This window comes from Vulpes lagopus, chromosome 5 (assembly GCF_018345385.1).
Source record: "Vulpes lagopus strain Blue_001 chromosome 5, ASM1834538v1, whole genome shotgun sequence".
In the NCBI taxonomy this organism is placed as follows: Eukaryota; Metazoa; Chordata; class Mammalia; order Carnivora; family Canidae; genus Vulpes; species Vulpes lagopus.
The window spans coordinates 60,858,866-60,875,410 of record NC_054828.1 but is presented as its reverse complement, the minus strand read 5'-3'; the positions used below and the strand labels follow the sequence as shown (position 1 = coordinate 60,875,410).

The 16,545-nt window shown below is 44.4% G+C and overlaps 1 protein-coding gene across 2 annotated transcripts in view; it reads left to right on the top strand.

The window, feature by feature from the left end:
* Positions 1 to 1,409: 1,409 nt before the first annotated feature.
* Positions 1,410 to 16,545, top strand: part of IRAK3 (interleukin 1 receptor associated kinase 3) — a 50,667-nt gene continuing 35,531 nt past the window's right edge. Inside the window, exons 1-2 of one of the 2 annotated variants that reach the window (XM_041756709.1) lie at positions 1,410 to 1,652; positions 15,721 to 15,780. In XM_041756709.1, the coding sequence (XP_041612643.1) occupies positions 1,514 to 1,652; positions 15,721 to 15,780 (199 nt within the window). In that variant the 5' untranslated portion in view covers positions 1,410 to 1,513. Of the gene's footprint in view, positions 1,653 to 15,720; positions 15,904 to 16,545 lie in introns of both variants that reach the window. The other variant, XM_041756708.1, reaches the window with a different exon arrangement.

Sequence of the window (16,545 nt, the reverse complement as noted above, 5' to 3'; positions counted from 1 at the left end):
CACAACGTCTTACCAAGAAAGCCCGGGGCAGCCTGGGTGGCTCAGCAGTTGAGCACCTGCCCCTGGCTCAGGGCCTGATCCGCAGCATCAGGATCCAGGCCCACATGGGGTTCCCTGCATGAGGCCTGCTTCTCCCTCTGCCTACTGTCTACCTTTCTATCTCTGTGTCTCTCAGGAATAAATAAATAAAATATGAAAAAAAGAAAGAAAGAAAGCCCACAGAAGAAAAGAATGTAGTAAAGCCAAGGAACCATATGGAGAATGGGCAGCCTTATGGAGAAAATGAGCACAATTTTCTTCTGCTTTGTTCTCTCTTTTGTGTTCCTGTCGCTGGTTTTTTGTTTTTTCTTTTTCTTTTTTTTTTTTTTTTTTTGCGTCTCCCAACAGTCACTTCATATATGCACATTTGTTCGACTTCGGTACAAGTTGCAGGAAAAGGTGCCGACACCTTTCGTATGGTCGTCTTTGGCCGAGTGATTATGTTTTCTTCCAGTTTTCCTGGGCTTTCCAAGTGTTCCTCAGTAAAGATGCGCTGCTTTCTGGCAAAAAAAAAAAAAAAAAAAGAAAGGTAGAGCCGGATGCATTTTGCAGGATGGCCTGTCGTCGTGCCGAGGGGAGCCTGGCCTCCACCGTCCGGCCCTCCGGCAGCTCCCGCTCTCCGCGAGGTCTCTGCAGCCGCGCTCCAGGCCCGGGGGAGCCGGGGTCCCGCAGACTGAGGCCTGGGGGAGCCGGGGGCGCTGCAGACGGAGGCCCGGGGGAGCCGGGGCGCTGCAGACCGAGGCCCGGGGGAGCCGGGGGCGCTGCAGACCGAGGCCCGGGGGAGCCGGGGGCGCTGCAGACGGAGGCCGGGGGGAGCCGGGGGCGCTGCAGGCCGAGGCCCGGGGGAGCCGGGGGCGCTGCAGGCCGAGGCCCGGGGGAGCCGGGGGCGCTGCAGGCCGAGGCCCGGGGGAGCCGGGGCCCCGCAGGCCGAGGCCCGGGGGAGCCGGGGCCCCGCAGACCGAGGCCCGGGGGAGCCGGGGTCCCGCAGACCGAGGCCCGGGGGAGCCGGGGTCCCGCAGACCGAGGCCCGGGGGAGCCGGGGTCCCGCAGACAGAGGCCCGGGGGAGCCGGGGCGCTGCAGGCCGAGGCCCGGGGGAGCCGGGGCCCCGCAGACCGAGGCCCGGGGGAGCCGGGGCGCTGCAGGCCGAGGCCCGGGCACCTCGCCGGGCGGCGCAGTGCGTCATGCGGGCCCGCCCCTCGTGGGGCTCGGCGAGAGGCCGGGGGAGCCGGGGGCGCTGCAGGCCGAGGCCCGGGGGAGCCGGGGCCCCGCAGACCGAGGCCCGGGGGAGCCGGGGCGCTGCAGGCCGAGGCCCGGGCACCTCGCCGGGCGGCGCAGTGCGTCATGCGGGCCCGCCCCTCGTGGGGCTCGGCGAGCCGTGCAGCCCGGGCGCCGTCGGGGGGCAGGATTTCCGCGGTTGTGTAAGCGCTGCTGGGGCGCCGAGAGGCCGGAGCTCCGCGTCCCCGCGGCCGAGCCATGGCCTGGGCGGCGGGCGGCGGGGCCCGCGGCGCGCTGTCGGCGCACACGCTCCTGTTCGACCTGCCGCCCGCGCTGCTGGGCGAGCTGTGCGCGGTGCTCGACAGCTGCGACGGCGCGCTGGGCTGGCGCGGCCTCGGTGAGTGCGGCGGCGGCGGGGACACGGGGCGCGGGGGCGCGGGGACCCCGGGCGGGGGCGGGGCGGGGGCTGGGGCGGGGGCCGCGGCGCGCATGCGCAGTCCCGCCCCGCCGCGCCCTGGAGGCGAGCCCGCAGCCGCCCCCTGCGCCCCGAGGCGGGGCTCCCGGTTCCGTCGCGGAGACCCTGGGCCGCGCTGCGGGGAAGCCACCTGGGCTCCCCGACCCTGTGCCTCGCGCGGTTCGGACGCTCGAAGCCTCCTCAGGGCCCCACTGGCCCGGGTCAGAGCTCCTGCTGCAGCGCAGCGCGTCTCTGCGGTCAGGCTTTGGGGCCGGCAGGGCACCTCCAGGTGCCCATCGTCATCACAGTTCAGGTGACAGGCTAGCGTAAAGCACTATTTTATTTATAATAATGCGGCTCCCGGGTTTCTTAATTAAATGTCTCTGGCTTATTGACACAGTTTCTGGCGTGGAGGTTGATGCTCGATGGCTCGATGCATGCATGTCTTTTTATTTGAATCTAGAAAGTTGGCTTTAAAACCATTGCAGGCAGCCACTGGGAGGTTGAGCAGCTGCCTTTCGGAAGTCTTGAGTGTGATCCCCGGACGTAATTCAGGGGGAAAAAAATCTTTGTTTTGTTAAGTATGGGCACTTTTTTGTTAAATGTGATCTTCCATGATGCCACGTTTAATATTAGTTGAAAATAAACACAATTGTGTCCAAACAACTTAGCCTTAATTTAATGAAAGAGCCCCCCCCCCTTTTTTTTAAACAAGACTGTCAAAAGACCTATGAGAAAAAAGGTTTTACTTTTGGTGAACGGTATGGTCACACTTTCTGGAATGTGGCATCGGGCTTCTAGTTATATAAAGATGGTTTATGTGTTTTAAACTCTAATTTTATTTTATTTTATTTTTTAACTCTAATTTTAAAGTGTGACCCTTATGTAAAAATGTCAGAGAAGAATACTTGACTCTCTGACTTCTAGAAAGCATAGAGATTCGCAGGATGCATTTGAGCGTTAAGATCCTCCCACACCAGGTCTTTTTCAAATGGATAACATAGGCAGTTTTAGCATCCATTGGTTTCCTGGAATTACTACATTCGCAAGAGAAAAAGGTTTTCAGTACAATTACAGGTAGTGAATGGGTCTAGGTAGCTTCATAAATGAGTTAAAGCGTTTTGAAGACTGACAACGGAAGAACATATGTCCCATCTGAAAGGGACAGTTAGTCATCGTCCCATGTCACTGCTGTTATTCAGCAAGTCCAGTCCAGTATTGCTGGACTCTCTCTGTCTCTCTCAGCATGGAAATCCAGATACTCATGCTTTACAGGGGTTGTGTCCTCTACAGCCACCCTGTGGGGTGGGTGCTGTTATCATCACCACTATTTTAACAGATGAGGGAATTGTGGTGTGCATTAATTCATACTGGCCCAAATGGACACAGCTCAGGAATAGCAGAGCCAGAATTTGAACCATGGCAGTTGGGTCCACGGCCTGTGCCCTTACCCGCAGCCACTCTACACTTCCTGACCATGACTTCCTCAAGTTCACAAATACCATTCTTCTCTTTCTGCTACATCACCCAGCCTATAGTACATTCATTTCAGCCAATGAAAGAGCAATTCAATGAGCTGTTTCAAACATGCAGCCCCATTTTTTCTAGCTGTGGAAATAAATTAAGACCCCCGAAATGAGAACAAGCAAAGGCTTTTTATTCAAAGCAAGTGAGTCAGCCACCGTCACTTGCATTTGACAGAGCCCCAAAGGCAAGCAGAGGAGTGGAAAAGCTTTATAGTAGAAAAAAGAGAAGGCTTCAGGTCTTCCATTATTGGAGGCAGTTGGCAAAGAAACTATGGACAGGCCAACTAGTAGGGGGGCATTCCGTGTAATTGTTTAGGGTGCAGAGTTGGCTTTTTCCAGATGCTCCTAAATGGGAAGCAGGGGCAAAAATTAAGGAAGCTGGCAGTTGTTAATTAAGTCCTAACTATGTGGGACTGATTGCTACAGGGATTTTTGTTTGGCTTCCTGGACTAGTTGCTACAGATGCTAATATGACTTTCCGGACTAGTTGCTGTATGTAGTGGATTGGCATCCTGGATGGATTGATGCATGGTGTGGGTCACATTTCTATTTTTATATATAGTCTGGCCATTGTTCTTTTGTATATCCTTTCATAGGGGAAGAATCTAAAATTTCTAGTCCTTGATTCCCCAGCTGTAGTTTGCTGTGCACATAGCAAGACTACATAGCTCTGAAAGGAGACCGAGGACAGCCTAGCTGCTTCATGAATTACTGGCTCGGCCAGAAGGCAAGCCGGGCTCAGTTCAGGCTGGTTGAGGGCAACTTCTCATTTTAAATACGCTGAGTTTCCCTGTTGGCACAGTGAAAGGAGAAAGATGGGAAGAGGTGCATGGAGGGAACACTTGACTTTAGAAGGTGAAAGGGGGAAAAAATTTTTTAAAAAAATTAAAAAATTTAAAAAAAGAAGGTGAAAGGGGGAGTAGCATCTTAATATACCAGTTATTTTACCACACTCTCACTTCTCCACTTAATTTTTAAAAAATCTTTATACATATTCTATGTCTAAATTCTTCAAATCACTTTTATCACGTATTGTTGTTAAGAGTAATATAATCACAAGGTAATACACTCTCTGGTTGATGATGATTGGATGGCTCTGTAATGAAAGGAGGAGCCCAGACTGAAGATATTATGATTATTAAAGTCCATATGTTATTAAGATTTCCATCATTTTGTCCTAAGCCCCCCTTCTCTCTCCCAGGATCCCATCTGGGGATTACACTGAGTCATCCTGTATTCTTAGGGACCCTTTTTGCTGTTATAGTTTCCCAGACAGTTTTCGTTTTTGATGACCTTGATATCCTTACCGATGTTAACAGAGCCTCTGGTGACAAGTCATCTCATTACATTACCGTGGGGTGGTATTTGAATTGAAGTTTGGGGATCCCTGGGTGGCTCAGCAGTTTAGCGCCTGCCTTTGGCCCAGGGCATGATCCTGGAGACCTGGGATCAAGTCCCACATCAGGCTCCTTGCATGGAGCCTGCTTCTCTCTCTCTCTCTCTCTCTCTCTCTCTCTCTGTCTCTCTCTCTCTCTCAGTGTCTCTCATGAATAAATAAGTAAAATCTTAAAAAAAAATAATTGAAGTTTGGAGCAGTTCACACTGTGACACCTTTCACAGTCATGATACGCTGAGAAAGAAACACTTCTACAGAGTCTGCATCTGGGCTTCCTCTCAAAAAATGAGATAAGTTTGTCATAGAAATTATCATTAATCACTTTAAAGCAAACTAACTATAAAATCACATTCACTGTATATTTGCATATTCAATAAAGGATCAGAATAATAGTAATGATAATAATAGCTGCCACCTCTCGAGTGCTTACTATTTGCCAGACACTGTGCTAAGCACTTCACGTGGATTATGCCATTTATCACAAAAATTCTGTGAGGTAGGTACTTTTTCTAGTCCCACTTTATAGGAAGGGAAACTGAGTCTCAGAGAATTTAAGTAACTTACCTGTAGTCATAGTCTAGTGAAGCGCAGACTAGGATTCTCATCAGATGGTCAGACTCCAGAGCCTATGGTCTTTTTTTTTAAAAAAAAGTTTAAATAGGCTATTGTTTAGAACAGTTTTAAATTTACAGAAAGCTTGAGAAGCTTGTACAAAAAATTCCCATTTCTTATACCTTTCACATACACTCTGCACTCAGTTTCCCTGTTATTCATGTCTTACATGAGTGTGGTATATTTGTTACAGTATCGATATATCGATATATTATTGTTACAATATCGATATATCGATATATTATTATGATTATTAAAGTCCATATGTTATTAAGATTTCCATCATTTTGTCCTAAGCCCCCCTTCTCTCTCCCAGGATCCCATCCAGGGATTACACTGAGTCATCCTGTATTCTTAGGGACCCTTTTTGCTGTTTTAGTTTCTCAGACAGTTCTCGTTTTTGATGACCTTGACAGTTTTGAGGAGTACTGGTCAGTACTGGTCTACCATTTTGTAGAATGTCTCTTGACTGAGATTTGGTTGGTGTTTTACTCTCGATTAGAGTGAGGTTATGGATTTTTGAGAGGCCAGCAGCGGAGGTAAAGTGCCATTCTCATGACATCATATTAGGGCACACCCTATTTACCTGACTTAGTGCTGTTGATGTTAACCAGAGCTGAGGTAGTGTCTGTCAGTTTTCTACACCCATACTCTTTCTTTCTTCTCCCCTCTCTGCATACTCTTTGGAAGAAAGTCACTATGTGCAGCTCACACTTAAGGAATGGAGAGTGATGCTTCCCCCTCCCTGAAAGTGGAGCAGAGCCTCTTGTTCTTTTGAGGACCATGGACTTTCCTCCATCTTACAGTGTTCTCTCTCTAGATCTAAGTTACCACCCCCCCATTTCTCTGTTCCCCTTAGGATAAAGTTCTGTAAAGGAGCTATTTATATTACAATCACTCCATTCTCCCTTGAACCTGCTCCAATCAGGCTCTTTCTCAGTCCCCACTACTCCATTAAAATACCTCTCATCCACGGTCAAGGTGGCTAAATACAATCATCAGTTCTCAATTTCTTCTATGATATGTGTGTGTGTGTGTGTGTATGTGTGTGTGGTGTGTGTGTGTGTGTATATATATATAAAATATATATATTTAAAATATATATTTAAAATAAGTATATAAAGTAAATATAGGGATCCCTGGGTGGCTCAGCGGTTTAGCGCCTGCCTTTGGCCCAGGGCGTGATGCTGGAGTCCTGGAATTGAATGCCACATCGGGCTCCCTGCATGGAGCCTGCTTCTCCCTCTGCCTGTGTCTCTTCCTTTCTCTCTCTCTCTGTGTCTATCATGAATAAATAAATAAAATCTTTAAAAAAAATAAAGTAAATATATTTAAAATTTATATATATTTAAAATATATATATTTAAAGTAAATATATATTTAAAGTAAATATATTTACTTATATAAAGTATATATTAAATATTAAATATATATTATATTAAATATATATTAAATGTATTATATTAAATATATTTATATATTTAAAGTAAATATATATATTTAAAATAAATATATATATATATTTTCCTATTTATTTGAGAGAGTGAGAGAGAGATCACAGAGGAAGAAGCCAACTTGCTGCTGAGTAGGGAGCCCGATGTGGGACTCAGTTCCAGGATCCTGAGACTATGATCTGAGCCGAAGGCAGATGTTTAACCAACTGAGCCACCCAGACACCCCTTTAGTTTCCTCTTACTTGATACGGTTGATCACTCCTTCCTCCTTGAAGCACTTTCTTTACTTCTAGAACTTACACTCTTTATTTTCTTCCCTTCTTGCAGGTTTGTCTTTATCTCTCTGACCTCCTCGAGTACCCCTGGGATTAGTCCGCAAAACCTCTTCTCTTCTGTTTATCTCCTATTCCCACTATCTTGTCAGTTCCATCTATCTGTTAATAATTGCACCTTTCTAGCCTGGGTCTCTCTCTCTCTCTCCCCAACATCAGCACCATTTCTGTTTGTCTGCTTGATGGATGTCTCCGACGTAACAGTCCAGAAATGCTTCCCTCCACCAGAGTTTTTCCGCATCTTGGCTGGTGGCAACCCCATCATCCTTCATTCATTCAGGCTGAAAATAGTAGTCTTCTGTGACTTCTTGCTTTCTCTCACAAACCACATCCTGTCTCTCAGTATATATTGTTGACTCTGCCTTCAGGCTCTATCTAATAATCTGACCGCTTCTTAGCACCACTACCACAGTCATCCTGGTCCAAACCACCAGCAGATCCCACTGGATAATTTCAGCAGCCTCCTAACTGGTCTCCCTGCTACTGCTCTTGCCCTGTCAAGTCACTTTTGAGCATAGCGGCCAGTGAGTTAAAGTATACATGCAAAGGATGCTAGTATCATTGCCCCATTCAGAACCCCTCAGTGGCCTCCCAAAGTTCTACCTGGCTTTTCTCACTTCCTTCTTGTTTGTTCCACTCCAGCTGCATTGGCCTCCTTGGACACACAAGGAACATTTTTCCTGCAGGTAACCCTGAGGGCTTACTTCTTCACTTCCTTTGTGTTTTTAACTATTATCTACTCTGACCACTCTTTTAAAATTGACGCTGCCAAAAAATGAAATAAAATAAAATAAAATTGACACCGCCGTGCTCCTTATGCCCCTTTCCTGCTTTATTTTTCTCCAAGTCACTGATTATCCCTTACAACACTTTAAATATCGTTGTTTATTTGTGTTTTGCCCATCTAGAAATAAGCTTCAGGGGGGCAGGAGATGTTTTGTTTGCCTTGTTTCCTGCTTACTCCTTTAGCATCTAAAATTGCACCTAGTACAGAGCAGACGTTCAGTAAATATCTGTGATTGAATGAATAATGAACAGGGGTCCGTTAAACATCCAAAAACTTTTGAGGCAGGATATTAAACAAAGCGATGTACTGGATTCAAGTGATGGTTCCTGCTTCTGGGGATTTCCCAATTTAATTTTGCCAATTTGTATAGGCCTATTGAAGTTTGACAAAGGAAGAAAGTATGGGGAGATAGTACTGATCATTGATGTAAGAAAAGAACTTAGGGTTTGAGCCAACAGCCAAGACAGAATTCGTGAGACATCTTTGGTGCAAAAAGATGGTTTTTATGAAAGCACGGTGGCGGGGGGGGGGGGGGGGGGGGCGGAAGGACAGGACCCTTGGGCAGAAAGAGCTGCACCGGGGTGATGAGGAGCGAGCAGCCCATTATATACTTTCAAGTTGGGATGGGGTTAGGGATAGTATAAGTCTCTAAGGAATTTGGAAGCAAGGTCTCCAGGACCTTGAGGGGGGCTAGCTATTGTTTGGAAAATGTCATTTATTATCATCTAATAAAACCTTAGTCATGAGAACCTTCAGATGTGTATTGATGATCATATGCTTGGTGGGGAGGAGTGATTGCCAACATGCATCTTGGGGGGTTCAGAGATGGAGGAAATTTCTGAAGGAATTTTTTTATGTTAAAGTAGACTTACAGCATCCTGGGGTCGGGCTAAGATTGCCTTTGTCCTCAGCAAAGTATTAACATCGAGGCAGTAGAGTCCCTAGAGGAAAGTCACTCTGTTTCAAGGATTTATCAATGAGCTGTAGGCAGTAAGGGAATTTAATAATTTTTCTTCTGCCTTTTGTGTCCCACATCAATCATTACCTGGATATGGAATCACCCAGCTTCTGAGCTTCAGACTGAAATGCTGGTGTTGAGGATGAACTGTTCTTAAGTTTTCTCCCAGAGGTAGTTAATGTTATGTCCTTACCAGAGTCTGGGATTGTGGGAGCAGGGCACATGGAAGGATGTGCCCCCAAAAATCATGCCCTGCCCTGCCACGGAGTAGGAGTGCTGCTCCCGTATGGGCAAAAGTAAACATAAGCTGAAGTATAGACAAGAACTACTTCTTGGTAAAATTTATTAGCTGGTGGGTGTTAATGCAATCATCTGGTAAGAGGAGTTGAGCCAACAACTTACACGTTTGGCTTTTTATTTGACTTCCCTGGGAATGAAACAGATCTTCAGTTAAATGTTCTTTTATAAGAAGGCCTGATTGCATCCTGTGTAGGAAGAAAGGAGGGAGGCATCTTTTCCTTTTCCCATCATATTATCTCAAAACAAACCGTGCAAGAACACATTTACTAAGGGTTTTGGCATGTGGTTATATGCAAATACAAAGATTCCAAACTGGGGTGTGTTATGATATTCTAAAAAACCCCTTCAGAGACATATTTGCATATGAAGAGTGATCTCCCCGGTTGAATTCCCCAGTGGTTAGCATTACCTAGATAGTTCTGGGCTCTCAAAACAAAGCCGAAAAGGAACTTTGAACGGTCAAATGATTATTAAGCAATCAGTATCTTCAGATAGACAAATCTCTGAACTTGCCAGCTGGACGTTTTGGCTTCTTTTACTTAATGCCAAGATGCCTTTCAAACAAAAGATTTGCCTTCTAAAAAACAATGTTTTAAACAATGCTTACCTATGGCATATTTTTCTTTATCTTTTTATGGGGATTGGTCAAGCTTAGCAACACAGTCACTGAGAAATTTACTCTTTGTTTAGTACTACGATAAACAAAGTTCTATGTTCCGGAAGAAAACAAGGGAAGGGGTAGAGAAAACTCTGAATATTGAAGGATATGACTCACATGTCAAGAGTCTGCATTCCCGTCCCATCACAATGAAGCTCTTGTTTTCTAGAATCTGTTGCAAATGTATTACACACTTTATGGATGCTAATAATACTCTTTAGTGGTGTTTCTATGCCAAATGCATCATCACTGAAGGAAAGCTGTTAAGGTTACACCGTGAATCACCAGTTAGAGAAAGAGAAAACCTATTTGGCTTCTCATCCTGGAAGCAGCCCATGCACGCAGTATCCATTTCAACGGAGCCCCGGTCAGTCTTACTCTGTGAACTATTACTATTAGCAAAATGCCTTTGCTTTACGTAGGCCTGGTGCAAACTCAGAACCCCTTGACCCTGATCAGTGTTAGGAAACTAAAACCTCAGCTCTTTTTGCATCTGTGGTGTCTCAAGTCACAGGATGAAAGAGCACAGAATCATGGTCTGTTGCACTTTTAAGAGGGAAATTCAGAAATTTAAAAAAGGAAAAGGAAAATGGGGAAAAGAATTAGGTGGGAAGTCTGACTTGACAAATTAATTCCAGATCTCCCTTGCAGTTATAAACCATTGCTTCTCTGCTGTGAGAATTGTGAGCCCTAAAGCGTTTTTTTACCTTTTTAGGTACAAATATTGTTTGTGGGACTCTCCTGCTGCCATCGCCACCAGGTGGATCCTCCAAAAACTAAAGCTTCCGTGTTTGCATCCCCTTCTCAGAGATCTTCCATTGGCCTCATTGGCCTCATTTACTTTCAGAAGAGAGTTTAAATTTGTATGCTAAGGCTCAGGGCCTGTCTGTCACTCAGCAGATATGTAGTGAACATCTAGCAGGTGCCAAGTACATTCCTACGGAGGTAACACAGAGACTCCATGGGGCCTGTTCTCCTTTTCTTTAACATGAATCCTCTGTTTTAAGCATACTGGCCTCCTCTTTGCCCTGTCAGTCCTTTCCTTCATTTCTGGAGCACTTCCTCATCTGACAGACTTTTCTCTCAGCCCTTAATCCTTGTCCCAATCCACCCCCACTGTAGAGTGAGCTGACAATGTAACTGAACCAATGAGTTCCTGCCTTGATGAGTCAGAAACACCACCAGGTTCAGTTGTCCCACAAAGAAAACTTATATTTGCAGCAAATAAGGAGATCATGGGGAATGACTCCCAGAGAAAGAGTGAATAGGTTCCTTTTGTTTAGGGTTAGGATGAATATTTAGATAGGGAAACCTTGCCATCCTAGGGAGAGGTGGGCAAGAGGCCACATGCCTATGGCCACATGCCTGTGCGTGCCTTGTGTGCTATGTGAATGAGGCTGAGGCTCCTCCTTGGGCAGAGATTTTAGTATTACAATTAGGTAAAAGTAATTGTAGGTCAGTCCAGATGTCACTCCATGGTCCATCTGCACGGGCCCAAGTCAGGTTTAGCTCAAGTGGTCTGTGTGGTCTGGGGCAGCAGGAGGTCTTATTAGGGCAGAAGCCATCACCTGGGGTTGGTTTTGGGGCTTCCCTTGTCTGAGTAAGGGAAAAGCCGGAAAGAAGAGCTTAGGAAAAGATGTAAGACAAAGTATACAAGCAGGTGGGCATTGGAGGCCAGGTCTTGGGGTCTGCATGGTGGCAGCATCACACCCTCATGCTCCTCTGTGACTGTGGTAGCCCACAAGAGTATCCTCTCTCTTCACATTATCCCAGAATCATGTCATGTCTTACCTCAAAGATTCAAAGTGGAGAGGGAACTGATTTCTTTTTAAGTTTATTTATTTATTTTTTTTAGTACTCTCTACACCCAATGTGGGGCTTGATCTCATGACCCTGAGATCAAGAGTGGCCCGCTCTTCTGACCAAGCTATCCAGGTGCTCCTGAGAGAGAGCTGTTTGATTGATTGGTTGATATGCAAGCTTTTTTTTTTTTTAAGATTTTTTTTAAAAAGATTTTTTCTATTCATTCATGAGAGACACAGAGAGAGAGGCAGAGACACAGGCAGAGGGAAAAGCAGTCTCCATGCAGGGAGCCTGACACGGGACTCGATCCTGGGACTCCAGGATCAGGCCCTGGACTGAAGGCGGCACTAAACCGCTGCGCCACCCGGGCTGCCCCTTTTTTAAGATTTTTATTTATTTGTTCATGAGAGACACACAGAGAGAGGCAGAGACACGGGCAGAGGGAGAAGCAGGCTCCCTGCAAGGAGCCTGATGTGGGACTTGATCCTGGATCCTGGATCCTGGATCCCAGAATCCTGCCCTGAGCCAAAGGCATCCAACTGCTGAGCCACCCAGGTGTCCCTCAAAGGACATTTATTAATGAGAATTTTGAAACTGCTCAGTGGCTTGCCTCGAGTTGCACCATAGGTCAAATGAGAGAGCTACCGCTAAACTCATATATTCATGCGTATGTCCAGGGAGTCACAAGGGCCCTCTGTCTTGACTGGTGACTTCTCTTTTGAAGACAATATAGCCTATGGGGCTCAGAGTTCATTCTTTTCTTCTTTTTTTTTTTTTTAAGATTTTATTTATTCATGAGAGACACAGAGACACAGGCAGAGAGAGAAGCAGGCTCCCCGCAGGGAGCCCAATGTGGGACTCCATCCCAGGACCCAGGATCCTGCCCTGAGCCAAAGGCAGACACTCAGCGGCTGAGCCACCCAGGCGTCCCCAGAGTTCATTGTTTTATCTTGTTTTCCAGCTGAAATTTCAGTGATTTTTTTTCCCTCCCCAGTATAGTATCAATAATTCCTTGAGAATTGGCCTCTCTTTAGAAATACTTAAAGTTTTAAACTTGGCTCAGGCTCCAGAAACCACTCCTTTAGGAAGCCTTCCATGATGCCCTCATCTTTTTTTTTTTTTTTTTAAGATTTTATATTGGTAGGCACTGGTAGCTACTAAGTCAATTTTTGGTTTACAGAAAGAGTTCTGGTTTCATATTGTGATCTCCATCAACTATCAGGATTTACTTATACTCTCAGCAAAAACATAAAGTTAAAGGAAATTGAATAGCCCAGCAAACCCTTGAAGGACTGAAAACGTGGGGAGAAGGGAATGCCAGATTAGATCAGAAGATGTTTGCCTCTCTGATGTCTTCATTGAAATACTATCACTGGCGTAGTAGCTCCCTTCAAAATTTTTTAAAACGTTGGAGTCTGAAGTAGACTGACCACAGATAGTTCCACAGAGGACCTATTGCACTTCTCTGATCTGAGCCCCTATTTGTCTTTTAAAAGGACATCGACCTTTGGAGAATATCATTGAGTCCTTGAGAGAGGTAACCTTGGTTACTGCTGGAGAGGAGCTTCCAAATGCACGTGTGGCAGAGGAAGAGAAGGCTGTTTTCCATAAGCAGTTATGGTGATATGTTGAGGGTCCCCATGACCACACTCAGATAATAATTGGATTTTATCTATCGATGTGTATCTGGCTTCCAGAATTTTTTAGATTTTCCAGCGGATAAAGTTATGAGGGGATGCCACGATCATCATCGCTGACTCCAAACCACATTGCTAATTTTAGTGTTCAAGATGACTGGGCTAATCTGGGAGTGTTGTCCCAGGAGCAAGAAAGGCACCTTTTTGATCGTCATTTGGTCTCTTTCTCTCTCCCTGGCCTTAAAATATACCTTAAAAACTGGAAGTTGTGCAGAAAGACAGTATCTTTTTTTTTTTTAACCTAAGGAATCCCATTAGCTTGGGGTGTCATAAAAACTCATATACTTTCAGTAAGTACAGCTCTTAAGGTATTTATACCAGGCTTAAATAAGCCATATACACTGTTTTTTTTAAATAATAAATTTATTTTTTATTGGTGTTCAATTTGCCAACATACAGAATAAAACCCAGTGCTCATCCCGTCAAGCGCCCCCCCCAGTGCCCGTCACCCATTCACCCCCACCCCCCGCCCTCCTCCCCTTCCACCACCCCCAGTTCATTTCCCAGAGTTAGGAGTCTTTATGTTTTTTCTCCCTTTCTGATATTTCCCACACATTTCTTCTCCCTTCCCTTATATTCCCTTTCACTATTATTTATATTCCCCAAATGAATGAGAACATATAATGTTTGTCCTCCTCCAATTGACTCATTTCACTTAGCCATATACACTGTTTTTGAGCAATTAAATCCTACTATCCCAGTAGAATATTTCCCCGATCCTATCCAGATAGTAGCTTCTAATTGCTCAAAAATGTTCAGCAGCAAGAGAGTATTGAACAAAAATTTAAAACAGCATTCCATTAAAACTGCAACAACTGAACCTAACTATTGCAAATGAGTAGTCACACTGAAGGGAGAGGAGAAGAAGAACTAACCTAGGAACTTTGGGAAATAGGCTCTAACCTAAATACTCTTGGGCTGAGGGCAAAAAGAAGTGTACATAAATGCGGTATTTGGTTAAAGTGTTTCTCCTAGGGGTATAGGTTAGCAGTTCCGAAAGTAGTTATTGAATAAAACAGTAAAGATAGTGTAGATAATGAGAACCAAGTTTCTTGCTGTTTGGGAATACATTTACAAATGAGGAAGGGCTAAAATATACCATGTAGTGTTGACTTAGAATCAGAGGTATCAATATAAAAACATGGTTTTGATTTTGTTTTGTTTTTTAAATTATTCATGACAGACACACAGAGAGAGGCAGAGACACAGGCAGAGGGAGAAGCAGGCTCCCTGTGGGGAGCCTGATGCAGGACTTGATCCCAGGACCCCGGGATCACGCCCTGAGCGGAAGGCAGATGCTCGATCACTGAGCCACCCAGATGCCCCCCAAAACATGGTTTTTAATATGTATACAGACAGAGAAATTATAGGTGTGTGGGTTAATGCATATGTATTTCCTAGCTCTGTCTGCACGGAAGGCCTGGAAGCAATGGAGCCCTGTGGTAATGAGTGCGTGTAGCACCTACATCTTCTCTTCTAAATACATTATCTCATAAAATGAACCAGGACTCCTGGGAAAAGTAATTGATTCCAGGGCTGGGATGGGAGGAAATACATAATGAGCCCAGAGCATAGCATCTTATAGGGTCAGAAAATAAGGAAATGTTCCAAAACTGATAGGGCTTGTCAGAAGAGCACAGAAACCCACCTGGATGGACAGAGCTGGAATAATTGTAGCAACAAAGTAGAGATTAATAATTTTGGATTTTAATCTATAGAATAAGATAAACACTCCTGAGTCCATACTGATATAAGTAAGTTAATTAAATGGGGAAGAATGGATAGTACTTTCTTACAGAAGAATTACAGTTAATGAATGTAGAAGGAGAAAGGGGAAATAGAAGATCACCACGAAGCAAAGACCACGATCATAGTTCTGATAGACAAAATCCACTGGTGGATGCAAATGTTTATGGGCAAAATCTAAGGAAAAGCAGGATATTTCCATAGTCTCAAAGTATCTCCCCCAACACAGTTATTTTACAGGGAAAGGTAATTTCATAGTAGAGGAACCTACTAAGGTGGCATATGCCACCATCACGAAGCAGTCAAAATCAGTATCATTAGTGATACTTGAACCTCTTCATACTATGTAGTGAGGAGGACACAATAGCATTTCACTGTCCTTAAAGATGTGGAAAGACTGAAGACCATGAGATTGGAGGTTAAAAAGTGGCAACAATCACACTGTGGAAAACTGGGTAGGATCATAGGCCAAAAAAAGGGCATTTGTAGAAAAACTGGTGAAAGTAGAATAAGGTCTGCCATTTAGTCATCACTGGTCCTGGTCATTGTACTAGGTAACATAAGATGTTAACACTGGGGGCAGGTTAACATAAGATGTTAACACTAGGTAACATTTTAGTATATTGCTAAAATTAGTTCAAAATAAAAATGATAAATAATATGAAATAAAACATACACCCCCGAACAAGTATTCCAATAAAAGTAAATTATTTTTTGGTTCTTCCTGTTGCAATTTCCACAGCGGAGAGACTCTCAAGCAGCTGGCTGGATGTTCGTCACATTGAAAAGTATGTAGACCAAGGTAAAAGTGGAACAAGAGAATTACTTTGGTCCTGGGCACAGAAAAACAAGACCATCGGTGACCTTTTACAGATTCTCCAGGAGATGGGGCATCATCGAGCTATCCATTTAATTGTGAACTATGGTAAACATTTATGATTCTTACGATGTGGCTCTCAGTTCATTTTATTCACAATATAACTTATAAATGTAAATATTGTATTTTATTCGAGACATTGACTGGCCATGCTGTGTCATTGATTCCTGACCTGAGGCTTTATCTGAAGACTTTCATTACTTTCTTTTTTGAGGACACTTTCTTTCCTTATTGCCTGAGTAAGCAACACATTCTAGTTTTTTTTTTTTTTTTTAAGATTTTATTTATTTATTTGAGAGAGAGAGAGAGCATGAACAGGTGGAGGGGTAGGGGCGTTTAAATGTCAATGATCAGCAATTATTTTCTAGTTTTGACATGAAATCCATAGCTTTCTGCTGGCTTCTTAGGAAAGCCATTTTTTTTTTTTTTTTTTTTTAGGAAAGCCATTTTGAATCATCTATTTTACATGACAATGAAGTATCATCTCCCTTTTAATGAGCAACAAAAGGACAATGACTTTTAGTGCCTGTACTTCAAATTTTGTTCTACACAATACTTATCTGTGACGTTTTTTCTTCTTCTTGCCTAATTGCTCTGGCTAGAACCTCTAGTATGATGTTGAATAGAAGTGGCAAGAGCATTTTTTTTCTTGTTCCTGATGTAAAGGGCAAAACATTCAGTTTTTCACAA